The sequence below is a fragment of the Meleagris gallopavo genome, chromosome 7, assembly GCF_905368555.1.
Source record: "Meleagris gallopavo chromosome 7, MGAL_WU_HG_1.1, whole genome shotgun sequence".
In the NCBI taxonomy this organism is placed as follows: domain Eukaryota; kingdom Metazoa; phylum Chordata; class Aves; order Galliformes; family Phasianidae; genus Meleagris; species Meleagris gallopavo.
Window position 1 is genome coordinate 14,532,532 of NC_139410.1, and position 21,989 is coordinate 14,554,520.

At 35.3% G+C, this 21,989-nt stretch overlaps 2 protein-coding genes across 14 annotated transcripts in view; both read left to right on the plus strand.

Moving 5' to 3' along the window:
* CCDC141 (coiled-coil domain containing 141) overlaps positions 1 to 820 on the plus strand; it is a 57,582-nt gene extending 56,762 nt beyond the window's left edge. For all 4 annotated transcript variants that reach the window (XM_010713550.4, XM_010713546.4, XM_010713545.4 and 1 more), the window contains one exon: positions 536 to 820. In XM_010713550.4, coding sequence (XP_010711852.2) covers positions 536 to 668 — 133 coding nt within the window. In that variant the 3' untranslated portion in view covers positions 669 to 820. The remainder of the gene's footprint in view (positions 1 to 535) is intronic.
* A 4,875-nt stretch (positions 821 to 5,695) lies between these two features.
* The window catches only part of LOC100546807 (titin), a 240,299-nt gene continuing 224,005 nt past the window's right edge, over positions 5,696 to 21,989 (plus strand). For all 10 annotated transcript variants that reach the window (XM_085228569.1, XM_085228575.1, XM_085228578.1 and 7 more), the window contains exons 1-13: positions 5,696 to 5,915; positions 8,059 to 8,162; positions 12,275 to 12,478; positions 12,949 to 13,236; positions 13,989 to 14,077; positions 14,168 to 14,412; positions 15,997 to 16,282; positions 16,511 to 16,663; positions 17,139 to 17,258; positions 18,244 to 18,381; positions 19,199 to 19,336; positions 19,803 to 19,922; positions 21,648 to 21,920. In XM_085228569.1, the coding sequence (XP_085084695.1) occupies positions 8,072 to 8,162; positions 12,275 to 12,478; positions 12,949 to 13,236; positions 13,989 to 14,077; positions 14,168 to 14,412; positions 15,997 to 16,282; positions 16,511 to 16,663; positions 17,139 to 17,258; positions 18,244 to 18,381; positions 19,199 to 19,336; positions 19,803 to 19,922; positions 21,648 to 21,920 (2,145 nt within the window). In that variant the 5' untranslated portion in view covers positions 5,696 to 5,915; positions 8,059 to 8,071. The remainder of the gene's footprint in view (positions 5,916 to 8,058; positions 8,163 to 12,274; positions 12,479 to 12,948; positions 13,237 to 13,988; positions 14,078 to 14,167; positions 14,413 to 15,996; positions 16,283 to 16,510; positions 16,664 to 17,138; positions 17,259 to 18,243; positions 18,382 to 19,198; positions 19,337 to 19,802; positions 19,923 to 21,647; positions 21,921 to 21,989) is intronic.

Consider the following 21,989-nt stretch of genomic DNA (forward strand, 5'->3'; position numbering starts at 1 on the left):
GCAGAATATTGCTCACTGTTATTTGAATTTATTAAATGAAATAAACGGATACATGCACAAAATCCTCTAGTAGTCATGATTTAATTTTCCAGAAAAATCAGCTGATTAAGCATTGATTCACAAGTTTTATTTTGTTTTTTTTTGTATCTCTGTATCACTGTGAGATGACAAGTATTCCAAAGCAGTGGAATCAAATATAAAATTGCATTAATTTTACTTGATGCTGATACAGAACTCAGCATATTGCACATGATTAAAACATGGAGACTGCATAGAAAGATTAGATTTCTTTTTTTCATTATTCTCCTGTTTCTTATACCATAAGTACCGTCCGATTATTTCTTATTGTTAGTAAGATAAAGGATAATTTATGTTCTGTATGTAGTCACTCTGTACTTGATCTTTAATTTGGTATCATCTCAAGACCAAGAATCTGTATCAACCACTACAATGCTGCTTATGAAAGGGAATGTTGCAGCTGCCACAGTTTAAAACACAGACAATATAAACTGTTTGTTTGTTTTTTAAATAAAAGGTTTAAAGAGAAACTATGGCTTCAAGGAGTGTATCTTGAGCTTGTGAGACCACCAGATGTTAGCTTCAGTCTGGAACATGTTCCTGGTTTACTTCAGCCTACTGCCAAGGATCAGAAGATGAACTGCACCTGATTAATGAGGGGATTCATCTTGTTTGCTATGTCCCTGTGTGATGAGAAAATGAATCTTTGAGAGCTATTTGATGTGTATCTAGGTTGAAATTTATATTTGATTTCTCTATAAATCATTATTAATAAAACTCAGTAATGCCCAGCAGTTATTAAGCAGTGGTCTGTGTTTTATTTTTTTTTTTTTCTGGTTTGTTAGACCAGAATAAAACAATGGGAAAAGAGAGAATTGAGCCCTTTTAAATTGCAGACTCATCAGCACCAACCATTTTTTAGTATTACAATCAACGGCATCAGCTCTTCCCTCTAGCTTGCATGGAGAATTCAGAAATAAATATGGCTTTCATATATTGCTTATAAATATTCCTGCAAATTAAATGTTGTGTTCATTACCTTATTCCTAAGAAAATGCTTTGGCGTTTCCCGGAGGGACTGTGCATCAAAAGAAATGGTAACTAAGTGTTACAGTCTTTGTCTAATTCTTGCTTTGTATCATGGATGTTTTCAGGGACCAGGCATTCTCTCATAAAGCAGTATAATGGAGAATTCTTTAGCTAAATGTCTTCTGTTTTCAGGATTGGATTACAGTGATAAAGCAGTCCATTTCAAGCTGATGTGTGTCACTGTAGTCTAGAAGAGTGGAACTAGTTTCAAACTTTGTTTAACCAGAGATTTCACAGTTGTAAAATTACTCATGACCTGCAGCATCTTTTCATGGTATAGAGAAAACCTGAAGAGAAATTGAGTTTTTTGGATTGTAGGGCAAGGTGAAAGTTTTGCTTCAAGGTGTCTTTTTCAGCTCATTGCAAAGCTCCTTGCAAAAAATGAGGACATTTGAAATGCCATCCACTCGCAGGATTGGAAAAACTGGTTGGGAAAAACACCTCTTTCGTCTGGCTACTTGGCACCACAACTAACAGAATAACTAGTTAGATTTGGGACTATCTGCTCTTCAGCTTCTGATTCAGATTTTCTAAGTCCTAGCTTGCAAATGATTTATGCTACTCAGACTTCTGGCTTGTACAATACAAGTGAGTGTATATTTCCTTCCACTGCCTGTTATGAAACAGTTTGTCGTTCTTTTTCATAAATGTTTATCAGTCCTACGCTGGATTTGTATACCACAGCAATGCACTTGCACTTAACAAAGGAAGCATACCAGGGTATAAGCAGCACAGCATCTTTGTGCTTCATCCAAGTAGATGTCATTTGTACAAAACAGGGAGGGAAGTCTTTACAGACTTCCTTCCAGGCCTAACACCAAAGCATTAAACAAGTTTCCCACAAAGTGCAATTTGGCTGATAGAAACTTAGATTTCTCTCCAAATTAAAGCACAAGCCTAAAGAGGAAACAAGAAAAAAAAAAAAAAATGTATCACTTATGTGTCTTCACCTGATCACATAAATCACTTGTGTGACTTTACAGAAAAGTCAGTGGCATCCTGCCCGTGAAAGAGTCACAAGACCATGTACATGTGCGCATAAATATAGGTACCTGAGGACTGAGGTTTGCGCTCCTTTCCTTTACATAGTCTCTCTCACATTTTTTTTAATGAAACAGACCAATATCAAACATGAAGTAAATTTTATACAATTACATTTTTATAGCATTACACCAGTACACGCGTTCTTTTCCAGACTTTTCACAGAAAATATTGTTACTGTAGTCACCGTCAGAGGAGTGACTGAGTACATATCAGAACTTTTGAAAAAAAGCATGTAGCACCCTAGAGGACATGTTAAAAGTTTTGATTCTAAACAAACACAAAGCCTGGCAACCTTATTTTGGAGTGAGAAGCGCAGTTAATCATTGAAATGATTCTCAGGAATGTATCAGTTATGAAGCATGGTAAGTTTGATAAGTTTTTTTCCCTTTCTTTTTATAAATCCTTGATGCCCAGGAATTTGCTAAAAGTTGCAAGAATTTTCACAAAGCATATGTATGTATCAAATTCTAAGAACCGTCTTCATGCTAGTTGTCATTTTCCCCAGTATTATAGTTTTAATTAATGTTTTGTGAAAAGAAATGGAATCATTAGTGCATATATTTTTTTACTCAAGTTCATAGGTCTTGTTAAGAAGACCCTGTATACTAAGGGGAGATGTTAAATATTTTTTTTATATTCCTTCCTTGTTCTGCGTATGTAAATATATATATAATACCATGGAAGGAAAACTTGTGAAAAACTAAATCTAAAGCAACATCTATATGTCTTCTCCTTAGATAATTCCAAGGATGCAATGGTAGGTAGTAACAGCTATTAAAATTGCTGTTTAAGAAATAATAAAAAAAAAATCATATGATTTACATGGAAAAAAAAAAAAAAGAAAAAAAGAAAAAAACCACAAATTTCCACTTCAAAAAACATATAGTGAAAACTTGCCTGAGCAGCAATTGGAAGCTTTCAATATTCTAGAAAGAATGATATTGTTTCTTAGCTCTGACAGTTAAAGTCACGATTTTCAAGGTATCTTCGTGCATGCCTACTCAAATAATTATTCCATTCATCAAGTCAAAAGAATTATTGATTTCTGTTTAGAACAATAATCTTTGATCAATTATGTTGAAGATTATTTATTATTCCTCAAATGTATTTTTAGCTTATAGTGTGATGCATATTCTGCAGTAGCATTGGCAATATAATTTATACTTCAAATTGTAGCCAACTTAAGCAAATGCTGAAATTTATTAATAATCCTCATTTCTCTGTCTTCCTGAAAAAAAGTCTCTACTTGGCTTTTGCCTCAACTGTGAGTAAAGAAATATTGCTATGTTCTTACCATCAATGTCTTTGCTATGCAACATTAAGACTGATTTCATCTTTCCACTTGCAGATGTATTGTAGATATGACACTAAACATGCAGAAATCACACTTGGATGGGCCAAAAAAAACGTTATGAAAATACAAACTTTTATTAGGATGCAAATAATTTTAATATTGATTAAAACATGTATAAAATTTCTTTGAGAAAAATGGGAAGGAGCTTTTTAAAAATACAAAATATTTGGTTCATATATTTGAATGCATTGCAATGTTTTTTAATATCTATTAGCAATTACTGACTTGATTGAAATTGCAAAAATTGAACTTTTTGCCTTCTCATCTTCAAAACTGACAATTTTCATATCTCTTTCATTTAAAAATTATCACAATTTCCTAAACATTCTCACTGTTTATCTTCAATAAGCTGGCTGTTTTTCGTTATTAAACTGGCAGTTATCAGCCAGTATTCTTTCTCTGAGCTAATTTTTCACTGAATATTTGAGTGTTCAAGTACAGGATAAAATTACCATCTGCTATTTTAACGAGTCTCTGTTTAGAATCAGAAGTGAGATACCCTTTACACAGATTTCTTCAGACATTCTGTAGCCAACTTGTCTTCCTTGCTAATGAATGTGCTCGTTATCATACTAAGTCTTACACAGAGAGATTAGGTTATCTGACATCCATTTGCACCAAAAAGTCAAATATGAGGCATAGTGCTCTGACTTTCAAACTCTGTGGGGGGTTTAGATGGTACCAGTGTAGAAGGCGGTTTCAGTTTCTGTTGCAGTTGCTGCTGCTGCATGCCAAGAATTAGCTGTAAAGTTGACTTTATGAGATGGATAAACTAAAGGGCAGAGAGGCCACAGCAGCATGTCCTTTCTGGTTTCTTTCCGTTCTGTGAACTGTAGTATAATACCCCTTGCAGGAACTATAGTGGTATCTCCTCTTAGCAGTTTCTGGAGATCAGGCTGAAAGTTTTCTTCAGGCTGTTTTCAGGCCTAAGCGCAGATGATATTACAAAACTCCAGTCTGTTTATTTTTCTAGATATCCTCTTTATATTGCCTTCCTGAGTTGATCTTTCACTTGCATGTGACGTTTTGCACTCCTGAAGCCTTTTGGCTGAGGGAGGAGATGGGTGCTATGAAGCTGCTGGGCTCCTCCCTCCCTTAGCAGCAGCAAACCTGTGACAAGAATGGCTCTCCTATGTGCTGGAGGGATCTTTTTCAATGCAGATCTTGGTGACAGCACATTGAAGCTCTGCTTACCAATATAGTAAAAGTTTGGTTTAAGCACATGAATAGTCTTACGAGCCAGTTCTGTTCTTAAAGAGTTTGTTAAATGTAAGTTAGATGCATTTCATTTTCATAGGGAAGCAAATGTAAGGCTGTGGCGATACAGCTCCCATTCCACTTATAGGTAACAGTTTTCTAATTAATTGCTGTTTCCGAGACAATTAATAGTGCAATTAGCTGGTTGGACTGAAAAATATGGGCCAGTGGAAGCTTGCTAACTAATATGCTATGGATGATTAAATCTGCACTCTGCACAAAACCACCACAGAAAAGCTGTTAGACTTAAAATTTACTTATGAAGCAATTGCAGACAGTTAGGTTTTGTTCATTTATGTTCACAAATTTCGTATTTCTGCACTCTGCCTACTATTGTTTAAGCTTGAATGCTTGGCACATCCAACTGAAAAATCATAAATGAAATTTTAAAAATCAGAGTCAAATCCACATATTATCAAATACAATTTTGCATTTCATACTTATGGAAAAAGATATAATTCATAGTATATTCTAATAGCATGTGGCCACATGTCTGAGATCAGCTTACTTATTTAGTCTGGTGATTGACAGATGCATTTGGTAGCTTCTTGGATATTTTATAGGGAAAGAAAATAAGGTTAAATCTTAATGATATGACTACTACCGACTTGTCCATGCCCTCTGCCAAAATTCTTATTTATTGCTTTTTTCCTCTTGTGCTTATGACTTCAGAAATCTGCTGTGGCTTTTAAACTGTGCACTGCAAACCAAACTGAATTATAGACCCAAATCTTTGGAACAGATGCTGTTTCCTCAGTGAATCCCTTTTGTGCTTCCAAAATTAGCATTGCCAATCAAACCAACAGGTGGTGTATGGTTACACAGTGGATCCCCTCTCACAAGATACTTTCTTTCAGGAAACCAATCAGAACTGGCCTGATGATGTAGACCTTGTCAGCAGAGCTGGGGTATATAAAGTAAAACAACTATGTTAGCACTTCTGAGCAGTCGTGCATTCCCCGCCTCGCCTCGGGTGTAGGGATTGCAAAAAACAAAACTACACTGTCAAGACTGTGTAGTTTTGTTTTTATGGTTAGAGGCTCATCAATTCTCATGCTGGGATTGTCTAAAAAAATCTTACTCTGGATAAGGACGTCGTTCAAGAAGATTTCGTTGGGCTTAGCCCACTCCTACAGGCACTTTGAGATCTCAGGTTAGTAATGTATTTCTCCTAGTGTAGCTGATGTTCTATTAGTCAATAAGCTTGATCTGCTCTCTATTATATATGTTTACTCGCATGAGGTATAGATTTCAGAGTATGGGCATGGAGCACATAAACTCGTACAGGATTGTCTTAAAATTTCAGGGGTTAAGTTATGATAACATTCAGTAAAGAGTTATTGCAGTATAATTGTTGTTAAAGTTGATATAAGTGAAGATTTGAAGAAGGCATGGAAATATCTGCTTAACTTAAAAACTCCTTTCTGTTGGGGAGTGTTCAAGGTTATGGTACCAAGAGATAAACTGAGAAGCTCCAAGAATAGCTCTGATAAAATGCATGTGGTATCAGCTAAGCGCTGATGACTTTTTAAGGGAATCAACTGCTAAGGTATCAATTACATGGCAGCTCTGGGACACTTGTCTGTTGTCATTCATAGCCAGGAAGGTTATTTCTGGAACATGACATTTCAGATGCATACTTTCAATCCTAATTATACAGAAAAGCCTTATAAGATCAGATCTTCAACACCAAAATTTGCCTAGACAAATGAAATACATGAATTTTATATGAACTCAATGAAAATTATACTTAATTGAATGATTAATAATCTATTCCGATGTCTGAAAATTATAATATTTCACAATGTTTAAATACTTGTAAGATTATTTTCATGTATATTATCTGAGCATTAAAACCAACAACCGAAGTAGATCTCAGTGAATTACACGTGAGAGGAATTTTTCTTCAAATGCCATTCAGAGAACTGATGCTGTTTTAGGATGAAATTTGATATTTTCCCCCATGAAACTGTAAAGTATGTTAAAAGGCTGTTCCTCTTCCAAGCTTGAACAATGTCCAGATAAAGGCAATAAAAAGCAGCTCAAAATCCCTGCAGAATATCTCATTCTACCCCTTCACTTTTTTATGATCAGATCAGACATGAATTTCAGTGAGAGAAGTCTTCCTGAAGAATTTCCACACCTTTGAAAGGTGGGGTAAATTTAACTAATTGTGAAAGGCACTTCACCTTCTCATTAGTTTTTAAGTCTGGAACTGACGTATAATCAAGTTCTAAAGCCAAAGTGAGCACCAGAAATTTGTGTAAGAGAAATGAGTTTGAAAGGGTTATGAAATTAACTTTTTGTTAGTAGACCGTGATATGCTCATGGGAAGTATTTTTTTTTATGAGGAAAAAACTGTAGCTTTAATTTACTATATGAATGACACTATTAAGAAGATACTAGCTAAGTTTTTAAAAGCCGCATATTTAAAACCTTGAGTTTAAATTCAACATCACTACCTAAATAGTTTCAAGCAAATGTAAAATACTTCTAATACAGAAGCCTTTTTATTGACAGTGTGCTATTTCAAAGTAGGATCTTGCTGCATAAGAGAAGACAAACTATTTTTCTTTCTGATTTCACATGGGTCTGCAGTTGTTCAAACCATCAGTGTCAGTGGCTACCTTATACCCTAGCTCACATTTCGAAGGTGGTTGTCTCCCCATATTCAAAATTCCACTGAGATACTCTCTAAGAAAGAACAGAATTTTATCTGCATCTATATAATGCCAGTATGATTCTGTGTAAAATGAAATTATTCCTTACTTGCAGATTGCCTTTAAAAGAGAGCCTCCTGGCAACTTTTGATTATTAAAACAGATAGGAGACCTTCACATTTTAATTGCTGTTTACTGACCTAGTTATCTTCCGAATGGAGAATGCAAATGATTTGCAATACCACAATATTTTCAGATCCTTCCAAAGAACTTTTATACAGAGATTGTTTTCTCTTTAGGTAAAGGAGATTAATGGAAAAATAGAGGCTAGATGACCTGTACAAGGTCATGCAGTGAGTCAAGTGGAACTTTTTCTCCTGCTGCATATTTGTAATGCCAATTCATAGCTGTACTAAATATGTTTCACATCCAACTCAATTAAGTGCGCCCTAAGATTAACTCGCTACACAACCTTGTCAAAACCTACATTCTTCTCATTTCACTAGGTCAATGTGATTTAAAACTAGGAATGAATAATTACGAGTAATTACAGATATTCCTAAAAACCAACAAGAAGGATGTGTGCATAGTAACAAAATGACCAGTAATTTCTGATCATGTTCTTGTTGTTTTCAGAGTGCCTGTAAAGATGACGACGAAAGCACCAACATTTACGCAGCCGTTACAAAGTGTTGTGGCACTGGAGGGTAGTGCCGCAACCTTTGAGGCTCATATTAGTGGTAAGGTTTTGATTTATTCTTGCAAGATTTATTTTTTGTTGTTACTGGTAACATCTGTGCTATGGAAAACAAATGAAAGCACTTTGTGTAGCTCATAATCTGAATGGATAATGTTGAAAACTGAATGTGCAGAATGATCAGAATTCAAGCTGTGGTGGTCAGCTCTGTGAGGTGCTGCCAGGTTTTCACAAACATTCTGCATAAAGTTAAGATGGCTCCGAGGAAATCGCCAATCATCCTGCCAATGAGATTGGTGTTAAGTTCTCATGTATGTTACAATCATCAAAAATAGGGAAAACAGCTGGTATGTAGATAAAAATGCATACTGTGCTAATTAGAGACCCTCATATCAGTGCAGAAAGGGTAATCTTGTTTGGATAATAGTGAGATGGAATGAGGAGCCCAGGTACAAAAGTGAAGCCAGCTTTTCACTGACGTGATGCTAAGCCGTTTTTTTTTCTGGCTAAGCCGCATTTCTCTCTGTGTGTCCTTGAGTTTACTTAATCCCTGCCAGAACTCCAAAATTAAAATCATGACATCTAGGTGCATGTTGTCCATCTCATTAGCCAGATAGTAGAAGCATATGGTTATCATGATTGTAATACAAGGCTGGATGAATAGAACTTCACAGTTGTTGCTGAAATTTAAAGGTGTCACCTCATTTTAAAAGATATTTTATTTTACCATTCTACTCACAAAATACCCTAAAATGTGGCAAAAACCAAAACCCTCAACATGTAAACCCTGAGACAAGGTTTCATAGAACCAACACCCTGTTCTAAGTGTGTCTCTGACCTCAGCAGTGACTAAGGAGAAATGGCACATGTTCTTGCTGAGGGAATTATACCGTCTTAGAGGCATTAACAATATGATAAGCCACATACCATAAAAAATTCTTCTGAGTCTAGAACTACCCAGATGCTCTGTGACAGGTGCAAACACATGATCTGTCCATCTATAAAGCACTGACATCTGCGGTCCACTGTGGTTCATCACTTGGACATTTTGGTGAGCTCTAGTTCACAGAAGACATTTGAACACCTCTATTTCTGTAGACTACATCCATAAAAATTTTTCTTGTCATATTCTTCTATTTGACTCTCTGTTCTTCAGTTAATTGCCTTGTTGTCTATGCATTTCAATTTTCAGTTGAAAATTTAATTTCAAACAAATTCACTGACCCTTACAGATAGATATTTGCCACCAGACTTAGTAAGATTGCTAGTGCTACTTCTCAATGTGTGATTTCAGCTCATTTCATTTATGTGAATACCAGTAAGTTCTTAGGAAGGGAACTTGATTGCCTACTTTTAGAAGGTTTTTCTACCTATTTAAAATTATGATAAATATGGTGTAGTTTAATACCAGATATTATGTGAGAATATATCCTGTCAGCTTTTATTCACCTCACATTGCAAGACTCTGAAATATCTTTCCTACACCCCAGAAATCCATCAAGACTGACAGATCTGACAGTGTTTTAGTTTTTCTAATAGATAAAAAAATGAAAGCTTTATTTCTTGATCTAATTGCATAAATAATGGACTACAAAGCTTTATTTCTGCTATATAGTTTTTTTTTTTTTTCCATAAATCATTAATGGTTTTGAAATTGAAACTCAAACTTTCTGTTTATCTCTGAGAACACTGCCCTTTATATACAAATATTAATACAGAGCTGCCATTTGAATATGAAAAGCTCACTTTATTTAGGGGTACCGACATGATCTCAGCAACCACTTGTGATGCAATTTTGCAGCCTGTAACTGGAAAAAAATGAACGATATTATGTCAGATTGTGTATCAAGTGGTATGATGTGAAGCTCTGATAGTTGATAAAAATACCCAATATCTCCCTGTACACTCAGAAAACTCAGATCATTTGATAAGCATGATTCAAAAGCAGTAAATTCTAAAGCAGGTGGTAAATAATCAAGTGGTAGCGCTAGTGGGTGAGCAATGACTGAGAGGACATGAGATAGCACATCACTGATTAGAAGGTTTGCAGTGCTGCTGGTGTTAGAACTGTGCCCATCTTTATGTTTTCACATAAGTGAATTTTTGATGTATTACCCAATGGAAGCCAGACTTTACACTCTACATATTGTTGAAAGAATCATAGATTTTTGCATAGATTGGCAGGTCCCAACATTTACATCATTGCCAGGACAATTTAGTAGAATTCAATTTCTTAAACGCTAACTTCAGAAACCTCAGATTCATATTCTTCTTTTTGGCAATAAAGCTCAAAAAAGTTGAGTAATTTTCAAATGAAAAATAATTTTTCAGTAGTTACAATTTAAGTCATGTATAAAAGTAAATCTCTCTTTAATAGCGATAATCTGAAGAAAATTATATAATTTAGTTCCTAGCTTTATGGCATGGTACTTGTGTTCAGATTATTCAAATGACTTCTAACTTTAAATCTCTTGAACATAACAATTTGAGACGTCAAAATAGCCTCTTTTTTTTTTTTTTTTTTAATGTATGCCTTGTTCAACCTAGTGCACAAATCTCTGTGTTCACTTATCATCATATAACACTGGATGAAGAAAATAAACGATGCTGGCAACATTTCAAGCAATTCACTATTGACTATGTGATTCTCAGTTGCCTAGCTTAGGATGCATTGAAAGTGATATGCAGAAGTTTAGGATGCACATCTATGGATCAAATCAGTGAGATCTGCTGGAGAGGCTATGTTTACAGTGATAATGCCCAAATTGTCCTGTACTTGTAGTTCAAAATCGCATTATACTATCTCCATCACGGCTATTTAATAACTTCCACTGGTGAAATTAGCAATGCTTAAGTCTACTTTTACCTTTTACACTTCTAAACTCTTTTAATACTAACCTAATTCTCTCAGTGTTTGTATTCTACATATGTACTTAGCTTTTCAGTTATGAGTAAAACCTGAAACTTTCCTAACCATCTGGTGTGACTACAAACACTGAGTAAAAGCTTCTAAATATATATCTCAGCTTCTCTTTCATTTTATTCTCAAGCAGTCATTATCCTGACACATGAAAACCCAAAATAATACATTTTTAAGAGGATCTATCCATAAAGGAATCTAAGTTCTGTGCTCCTAGAGATTTCCAAACAACAGAAAGTGGAAATGGGAAAATTAGAGCAGCAGTAATAATTGCAGTCTTTCATTCCTGAGTCAATTTGTAGTGTTCACTTAAGCAAGGAAGTTCATGAAGTAAATGTGCCCAGATTTTAATTTTGGAGAAATGATGTTCCAGATCAAGAAAAGATTTTGCTCTGGAACAGTCTCTTTATAGTAGCTGCTCCCCTTGAGTAGCTCTTTAAAAAATAAATAAATAAAATTGCTAGTTTATCAAAAGTGTTTTGGTTTCTCAATAAAGTTGACCAAGTTGAATACTGGGAAGAGAGTTTCCGTCAGGAACATAAGATCACCACTTCAAGCTGAAAAGAAGCAAACACAGACATAGATGGAGCTCTTCTGACCAGAAGAATCATGTTTTTGACCCTGACAACAAAATAAAGTTATATTTGAACTACAACAGATCAGCTGATCGTAGCTGACTAGAGGATCTAATTTATTTTGTCTCCTATTAGATTGGATAATTTTGCTAGCAATAAACATTACTACTTAGACACTAGCAAATAAATAACAATCATCTTGCATCAATTCATCCTCCTCATAATTTTCATATATGCTGCCAAATAGTACAATCCATTGTTTATTCAAGCAATTTCCTAAGTGCAGTTGCTACTGTGCTTATACTATTGTTCTTTAAAATACCGTGTTTTAAACTCACTTCGAACAAGGAGTTCTTTTATCACTATGTTACTGGAAATAATCATAAATCTAGGCCTATGACATTATTCTCCACTTCAGCCATGTATACATGATCAAGTACAAGAGCTTCTCTGAAAGTTCTGCCTCCTATTTTATTCTGTTGGCTAAGGATGTCAGAGGTAGATGGTGGTGGTATGGCAGTAGACGTTGAACCTAACTATTCTGTTACACTTTGTTGCCATGTGATAGATGGCAGCAGAGGGACAGACTGAGAAAATGGCATCTGACGTGGAAGTGCGTATCAAACAAAAATCGTTTTGTCTTCTATTTGTTTTCTCTAGGTTTCCCAGTTCCTGAGGTGAGCTGGTATCGGGATGGCCAGGTTCTCTCTGCTGCAACTCTGCCCGGAGTGCAGATCTCGTTTAGTGATGGCCGCGCTAAACTAGTGATCCCCTCCGTGACAGAAGCAAACAGTGGAAGATATACCATACAAGCCACCAATGGATCTGGGCAAGCAACTAGTACTGCTGAGCTACTTGTTACAGGTACTTGGCAACTCAATAAGTGTTTCTCTCTAGTAGTAATGTGAGAAAGGGAGCAATAGCAGAAGTGTCACAGGTGTTGAAAAGGTTTAAATTTGGAGTACGTGATTAACAAAGAAATGAATAATAATAATGAATATTCTCATATAAGCTGAAGTCTAGGCTGCTTTATACTCACGAATAATTACTAGTAACATCCTTCACACTTTAACATATAATCTTCATTTCGTAAACTTTTATTCACAGTTAAAAATTTCTGGCCTATCTCTGTACATACTGCTACTCATCTGATCTGTCACACTGGCTACAGTCAAACCAATCATTAAAGAAGGATAGAGTACTGCAGAAAGGAAATCTCAATAATATTTAGCTTGATAACTCACTTAGAGTTACTATTAAAGAAAATATCTAGCCCTAACAATTCTGTTTAACAATTCTTCTTATTACTTTTCTACTTTTCAATAAAATTGCAGCTGGAACTGCACCACCAAACTTTTCACAACGACTACAGAGCATGACTGCAAGGCAGGGAAGTCAAGTTCGACTTGACGTGAGAGTGACTGGAATCCCTACACCTGTGGTGAAGTTTTATCGGGATGGAGTCGAAATCCAAAGCTCCCCCGATTTTCAAATTTTACAAGAAGGAGACCTTTACAGCCTAATAATTGCAGAAGCATATCCTGAAGACTCCGGCACTTATTCAGTAAATGCCACAAATAATGTGGGACGTGCTACTTCAACAGCTGAACTGCTGATTCAAGGTAATGGAACTAGATTTACAAGCCATAAAAATAAGAGTATGCACTGTTGTAAAGATACAATATATACCACTACATCAAAGTCATATCAATGGTATTCTAACTCTTAAAAGAGTTATTAACTTCCTGTGAAAAATCATTATCTCCAGTGAAATTTGCCAAAGGTTTTGTTTGAAATTTAAAAAAAAACCCTGATTCACCATGAGTCTTTTTTAAACTGAGAATACAGTAGACAGAAACAAGTGTGGAATGGTTTCTGTTATTCTTAATTTGTTCAGTATTTCTTAAGGTTATATTTGTAAGCTGACTTTGATAAAATACATATATTGGACTATGTAAATGTATGTGGTCTTGTAAGTTAGCTTGGTAAGAATGAAGACTGTGCTTAGCAGAGAACTGTAGCAGTAAACCATTCTACCCAAAGAAGTTTCTACTGGGTTGCACCTCGGTCAGACTTCCAGATCAGATGTTTAGCCATTGAGGATCTAGGACTTGATCGAGGACTCCAATCAAAAATAAATGTTTTTATATTTACTTACTAATTCAATTCTAATGACATAGTAATGCAGAAAAGATAAACCTTATTTCAATTGTTTTCACAATTGTTTGTGTACAGATGTTGCAGGAAAATTATTTGGCTGCTTCACTCTTTCTCTATTGTTTATATACATTTGTATATAGATTGAGTACTCATTTATTTCTGCAATTGCATGTTTATGGGCATATTTTCCTGACTATATTTTCTCTTTCAAAAGGCGAAGAAGAAGCTGTTCCTGCTAAAAAGACAAAAACAATTGTTTCGACTGCTCAGATTTCACAAACAAGACAAGCCAGAATTGAAAAGGTATATTTTTCAAAAACAAGCAATGTAAAACTTCAGTGTGGATGATTAAGTGTGCAGTATCTCAGACTTATTTTCTTGGTTTCATTGCAGAAAATTGAAGCCCACTTTGATGCCAGATCACTTACAAGTGTTGAAATGGTCATAGAAGGTGCAACAGCCCAACAGCTCCCACACAAAGCACCTCCACGAATGCCTCCTAGACCTACATCAAAATCACCAACTCCACCAGTAATTACTGCAAAAGCTCAAATGGCACGACAGCAGTCACCATCACCTGTAAGACAATCACCATCACCTGTAAGACATGTCAGAGCACCAACACCCTCACCAGTAAGGTAAACATCTTTCAAACAATATCACTTTTTAATCACTTCCATATACAGCTTTAATACTGCAGAATGAGACCATAGTATAAAATGGAAGAATGCACTGACTTGGTACCATGAATTTATTCTGATTCTGAAATGTAATATACTATATTTGCCACTGCTGAAAAAGAAGTGTGTGACTCTCTTTTGTAAATTTTCTATCTCATATGGAAGAAAATTCTTTACACAATAAATCCCATTTGATTGTTTTATATACAATCGAAATAGCACTCAAAGCTCCAAGTGCATGATGAAATAGAAGAAAGCAACAGAGCAGTTCCCCCTTTATGATTATTTTATACAAACAGAGAAAAGAAAAATGACTTTGATGGGTGGCAAACAGAATGGAAGAATATTTGAAAATGGTGAACACAGGTTAGTCATTGAATCACAGAATGGCTTGGGTAGCCAATGGACCTTACTGCTCACCCAGTTCAAATTCCCTGCTGTGGGCAGGATTGCTAACCATCCAGTCAGACTGCCCAGGTCCCCATCAAACCTGGCCTTGAATGCCTCCAGGAATGGTTCTTCCATGACTTCTCTGGGCTGCCTGGGCCAGTGTCACCACCCATGCTTTATGTATGTGCTTGTAATGACTGCAGGAAAAAATGTTTGAAATGTAGATAGGGTACAAGTCATTACGAAAAATGAAATTCAGCTCTGATATGGAAAGGATTTTGCAAGGGAAAGTGAGTAATTTGAAGAGCAGGGCCTGTGGTCTAGAAGATCCTGGTAGTTTCATGATGACAGAAAGGTAAAGAGGCAATAGTTTTCTAAGTCCTGCGGTCCCAGCATTCTGAAGCACAAGCATTAGGGAAGCAACGTGTCCAAGCTCTGCAAAGTCTCAACTAAATTGCCAGTACTAGATGTGCTGATGAGTTTTGCCCACTGACAGTAACTTACAGCACAGACAGAAAAGAATTGATAGTAACTAGCAATATCAAGATGAACGACTAATTCAGTAGTGCCATCTTGAGTGCATATGGAACTAGAAGTCTCATTCTCCCATGCTAGTCAAACCATTTTTAAGACTGCGTTACGTCAGAAAAATAAATCTTAATGTGATGCTGCTGCCACCTATTGCTGCAGTGGTGCAATATTCATGAACATTATCTGAGAAATGCAACATAACATAATTCCTTGCAAAAATAGAAAAAAGTTAGAAAGCCTATGAAAGTATATTGAAAAATGCCTTTTATATCATTATTAGGAGAATGAAGACAGAGGAATTGGAGACTAATTATATATTTTTGTATTTAAATGTATGTACTTGTGTGAAGTGCACTTTTACGTTTACCTTTATTTCGATTTGGGAATCTGAGCTACTGAAATGATAGGTTACACAGATGAGTATGAAAACAAACAAAACACACAAAAATTTAAGGCATATACTAAGGTAGATGTAACTTTCAAATAGAACACCTAACAAGCCTTTTAAAACGTATCTTCAGGGCTTTGTAGTTCTTCAAAAGGGGGAAAGAATTCAAGTTCAGGCCAATGTTCTTTATAGGATAGTCATGACACTACATGAATTCTATGTATTTTCATTAGGTCCGTTTCTCCTGCTGGAAGAATTTCTACCTCTCCTATTAGACCAGTGAAATCTCCATCACCAATCCGTAAAGCACAGGTAGTGACACCTGGGGCTGAAGTCCTTCCTCCTTGGAGGCAGGAAGGATATTCTGCAACCACTGAAGCCCAGATGAAGGAAACCAGAGTATCCACAAGTGCTACTGAAGTAAGAACTGAAGAAAGATGGGAAGGAAGATATGGTCTGCAAGAACAAGTTACCATTAGTGGTGCCGCTGCTGGTGAGGTTGCAGCTGGTGCTAAAGAGGTAAAGTCTATTTTTGGAAAGAATATTGGTTTTGCTCTGTCTGTGGATGCACTACTGCTGAATAGATGAGCTAAATGTTTTAAAGACTTGTGTGTAAAAGTAGTTGAGAGAGTTCTGCTGCAAATGTTTAAATGCTGGACTGCAACATTCTGTCTGTGTACCTGCTTTGTGCTTCTTCTATGTGTATGCACAATATGAAAAAAATGTTTTTTGATGTGACTAATGTAGGTGAGAAGGGACAGTGAAAAAACAGCAGCTGTTGCTACGGTTGTTGCTGCCGTGGATCAAGCCATGGTGAGAGAGCCAGCTCCAAGTGTTGTAGAGCAAGCTGCTAAAAGGACAGCTATGACTGCAGTCCATGTTCAGCCTGTTCAGGAGCAGGTAGAAGTAGAGCACAGACATTCTATAATTTCCCCTTTATTTCTTCATCCAACATGCAAGCAAGTCTTGATTTAATGTGGGATTAACAAACTGGTCACCACAAAAGCATGCATAACTCACACAGAACATCTTCACTTTAAAGGAATGTTTGTGGATTACTTACGCCATCACTTCTCTTCATAGTGAGATTGAACTAATTATTCTTAAACTTTTTCTAAGTTTAAGAATGCTATCTATGAATGTGTTCCTAAATTCTCCCGTGTCAGTTACTTTCTAACATTTTTCTTACACTGATGAACTTTTCCCTCTAATATCTCATTTATATTTTCCCACTGGGGATAAAATAACTCTTCTGTGGTGTTTTTCCTTCATTTGCATTCCTTTCTTATTTTCCCTTCTTCTCTTTTCATGATTCCTTTGTTAAACTGAATTTTAAGGCTTTGGTCTTTTGTTTGTTTGTTACTATAAAAATCAGATGAGAAAGGAGGCAACGGTAGTAGTTACCAGTGATAAAGCTACAAAACAAACAGTAATATCAAGAACTAGAGAAGGAATTGTTACTTCACAAGAACAAAGACACATCTCTCGCGAAAAGGTGAATACAGATGTTACCCATAATTCTCATACCCTATCTTGTTTTTTTAAAAAAATCAAATGTATGAAGGACAACCTATGAAAAATATGAACATCTGGAAAAAACTATCTTCTCATTTGATACCCTGTTCACTCTTCCAGTTTACATTGCTATCATTCTCCCACCCCTCCTTGGTGATGTCATTCTTTTTTAAATTTAATTTCCACAGTTAATACTTCAGAATGTGATATCTAAACTTCTGAAAGTTTAACTTAGAAAAACCCCATTGTTTATGTTTCATGCTGGTTTACATTTTAGAAGTGACATAAGAAATATCTCTTAGATTTTTTCTTTTCTTTTTTTTTTTTTTTTTTACTTTATTTCTAAGCTTGCTATTTGCAGCCTGCTTTGTTTGTTGGAAGCACTGTGGGTCAGAACAAGTGGGAAAAACTCATTCTGCATTGAAATCCGTTTTGAAAATACCAGGAGGTGACTGGGATACAGGTTATTTTAGAATGCATTTTGTAAGATGAATTTGATTTAATGGAAGACCAGCTTTTGTAGATAAATGTTACATTTACATACCTATATGCTAGAATGTCTAAGAAAGAAGCTGTAACTTAGAGTACTGAGAAACAGAAATCCACCTGAACAGAAAATCACGTTACATGAGAACTTCCTGGCAAAATGAAACTTACCTAAAACTTGGTTTTAGTATCCTTCACTTTTCCAAACTCATTATGATGCAGAACAGTTTTTCTCAGATCCCATTTCTTTTATTACTGCTTTTCAGTAGCAAAACAAACCTTTTTTCAGTGTTTTATTTTAATGCTAAGTGTATAGAAATGCTGTTTATGTTGTTAGCTTTCGTACTAGATTTTGAAAATCAGATTTTAATGTTTTTCATCCATTTTGCTTGTATTCTCTTTCCCAAACTTACAGAAAATCACATTCCTTATATTTTGAACAATACATAATTTAAACTTCCTTATTTATAAACATCCAGGTAAGAAAAGAACCAGAGAAAACTCCAGTACCCACAGTAATAATTGCCACAGACAAAGCCAAAGAACAAGAGAGAATATCAACAGCTAGAGAAGAAATATCAGTCCGACATGAGCAAGTGCATGTTTCTCATGAGCAAGTGAGTAAATCTGATATAGATGTTTAACTCATTTTTATATTCTAATAACCTTATAAATACTTCATTCTTCATCAGATGTCCTGTGCTTCTTCCCTTTGCTTTTTTATGAAGATGAGATTATAAAATTAAAATGTTATAAAGTGACTTATTCCTGACATAGGTCCAGCATTAGAGGTACAAATCTGCTGAATTCATAGTGGATCTGTCTACAAGGAAATAATGTAGCCTCCTTTCCTGTGGTTTCCATAAGCAATATGGCTTTTGTTGCTAGCATTTCTCAGAAATGCTGAATGATGATTTACTACCTTTGCTTTTCATCTGAGGGTAGATTTATGAAGATAAATTGTGAAGATAATTATCAGCATACGATAATATTTATATCTGGAGCTTGATTTAATGAAGCTCATATTTACGTGAAAACAGTGCATTGGATAGATCAAATTCTGGAATCATTTTTCATTGAAGTAATTAATGGAATTGTTCCATCAACTGATGGAAGTAAATTGAATCAGTAACTCGTGTTTTTAAATCAACTGTCTCTACAAAACAGCACTCATGTATTTCAATTAACTCAGAAGTGGAAAGATTCTTTAATTCACATATAGATTAATGTGATGTATTAGTGACTTTGAATGGACGTAGTTCAGCTAGCATATAAGATAGGGCTACCGTTTGATCTGTACAGAGGAGTTATCTCATTTCAGAGGTGGTGTTTTTCTCTTATTGATATATAATCTGAAATCCTGACCTGCTTTCCTGAAAAATTTTGGTGACAGACATAATTGATTGCTATTATTTTTCTTCACTATAAAACTAGATAAGAAGGGAAGATGTGAAACCTTCTGTACCAAAGGTGGTGATTACCACTGATAAACCTAAAGCTCCAGTCTTAATATCAAAAAGTAAAGAAGGAATTGCAACCAAACAGGAACGTGTGAGCATAAGCCATGAAAAGGTGATTGGCACTGTAATGACCATGTTTGTCTTGTTATCCTCTAGTCTTTGCAAACCTTTTGTTTCCCTGAGCAAATACTAACTATACATTTCCAGCTCATTTCTTTCTATGATTGATTCCACTTACAAATCTTTAGAACTCTCATTAATTAGACTATGTTACACCACCCTGTCTTTCTCTCCTAATTGTTTTCATTAATGAGATGCCCATAATTTTAGACTGACTTTTGGAATGGACTGTCTGACTCCTGAAATGCATATTAACTTTTTAAAAAATATTACTTTTACTTAAATAGGTATCAAGGTGTAACAATTACTACTAATACACACATAATAGAGAGCTGTCTGCAGTGCACAAGGATGTAACCCTTTAATTCTCCTTCTGTGTTCCCATCCACAGTATTTTTGTTCAAATATTTTTCAAGACCATATGTAACTGAAACTTTTATTTCTGCTATAACAATTAGATTAAAAAGGAAGCTAAGAAAACTACTGTAGTTCCGAAAATAATTGCACCAGTCACAGTGCCCAGAACTAGAGAAGAAATTACAGCCAAGCAAGAACAAATGCATCTAGCTTATGATCAGGTGAATATAGCTGTTGCAGACGTGAACTGCGCTGTTACAACTTACCTTCTCTGCAAACCTCACCTTTTAAGAGCTACTTAAGTACAATAGGATGCATTTAAATTATTTCCTGATATTATGCCTGTTAAGTGGAATGATTTTCTAATGATAGATTCGGTGTGAATTATTAAGTTTCTAGTGATGCCAAGATTTTTGTCTTACCCTGACAGAAAGTGCCACTTTTCAGACTAAGATCAGATGACTCTGTGAAAGTTTCCTTTCTAACAATGGATTTCTAGTAGTGTTTACTTGATCAAATTGTTTCAAATTCAGTGAAATTTCTGAATCTGCAGTGCTCTTTTCTACAAGCTCAGTCCTTGCAATTTTACAGTTATCAGACAAAACAGCATCTCTAAATTAAGCATTGGATTGTACTGTTCTTCATACCACACAAACTTTACCATCAGTACACTTCTATCCAGTTTGTTATGTCTGGCAACTAAATACGTGTTGATTCTGCCTTGTTCTGGTAGGATTTACCACAGTAGAAAAATTTTTCTAGCATTGTATAGCATAGGATCTCTCATCTGTGGGTGAGAATTGGCAAAACCCTTTGCTTAAAATTGACATGCTTTGCTGGAAGCAGTAAAATATGCATTTATACAATGCTATTATAAAATATAATTTAAAGATTGTAACATTCAAATCTGACTCAAAGGAGTCAGAGTGCAAGGAGATTAAAATTAATTGTTAGAAGGTATAAATTGAGGGCCAAATTCAAGCTAGTATAAATAATGATTTTGAAATTTGCAGCAAACAGAACTGAGGTCCCTGTAACCTAAACACTACTTTATTAATTATGCAACATCTTTGAAAGCAATCACATTTTTGCCTTGCTTGTATTACTTTATTTTAAGACTGTAATTGTTTTAAAATCAGCATGAAATTATCAATTAGGTTTTTTCTTATCTATAAGGTGTACATTTCATATGCTGTGTAGCTACGGAGTACACCCAGGTATGACAGTAAACAGACAGATCCCATTATCTATTGTTGACTGACTCAGCAGAAGTTTGGGTTTTGATATCATTGATTAATTGAAGCAGACATTATTTATCAACTGTTAGGAAAAGAGAGAAAAAAAAAAAAGAGTTCCTGATACAAACATATTATCTCCAGTTTCTCTGAAAACTAAGTTTTTTTTCTTTAGTAAAATCATTTAAAATAGATTAGCATTGAAGTTTACAGATATGCGCATGGTAATTTTAGTCTCTGGATATATTCCTTAGTAAATACATTTGTGTCAGATGCCAGACACATTCCACACATTTTTCATAGCATTTAGATTTTATATGGAGTTGATGAGCAGATTGACTTTAAAATTTTGTACATTTATATAGCTGTTGTACTCAGAGACAAGTAGTAATAAATTCATCTATAAAGCATTAAGAGTGGACTTGGATAGAAATAATGATGTGTGTAAAGCAATCAAGCATAGTTGTAGTCTGAATATGTGTAGATAAAGCTTGGAAATGTGTCTATAATTGAATCTACTGACTTTGAAGTGTATTTGTAAGTGAACACATTTAAAGTTTATTACTTTTGCTTATCTATGTATGGAATGCACCATCTCTTTATCTTGAATATTTTTTACTGAGCAGTATGTTTATAAACATTTGCCAGAAAAGGAAGCCTTTAGTACACAATGATGAGCATTTGTATAAACTTTGACTGTATTATCCGTAGATTGAAGCTGGAAAAAGGGCTGAAGCTGTAGCTACAGTTGTGGCAGCCGTTGATCAGGCGCGTGTTAGATCACCTTGGGAGACAGAGCAAGTAGATGAAACTTACGTCAAGCAGAAAACTTTGGAATATGGTTATAAAGAGCATGCTGTAAAAGACCATGAGCACCGTGAAGCAGAGCACCGTGTTGCTACTAAAGAAGTTAAAACAGTCTACATTCCTCCTGAGAAACATATTCCAGCTGCTGAAAAGAAGGAAGTTCATGTATCAACAGAGGTTAGACTCAGCTTCCATTCCATTATTTTCAAAAAACTGTCTCAGTGAGATCTCTTTCAGCTTAGAGCA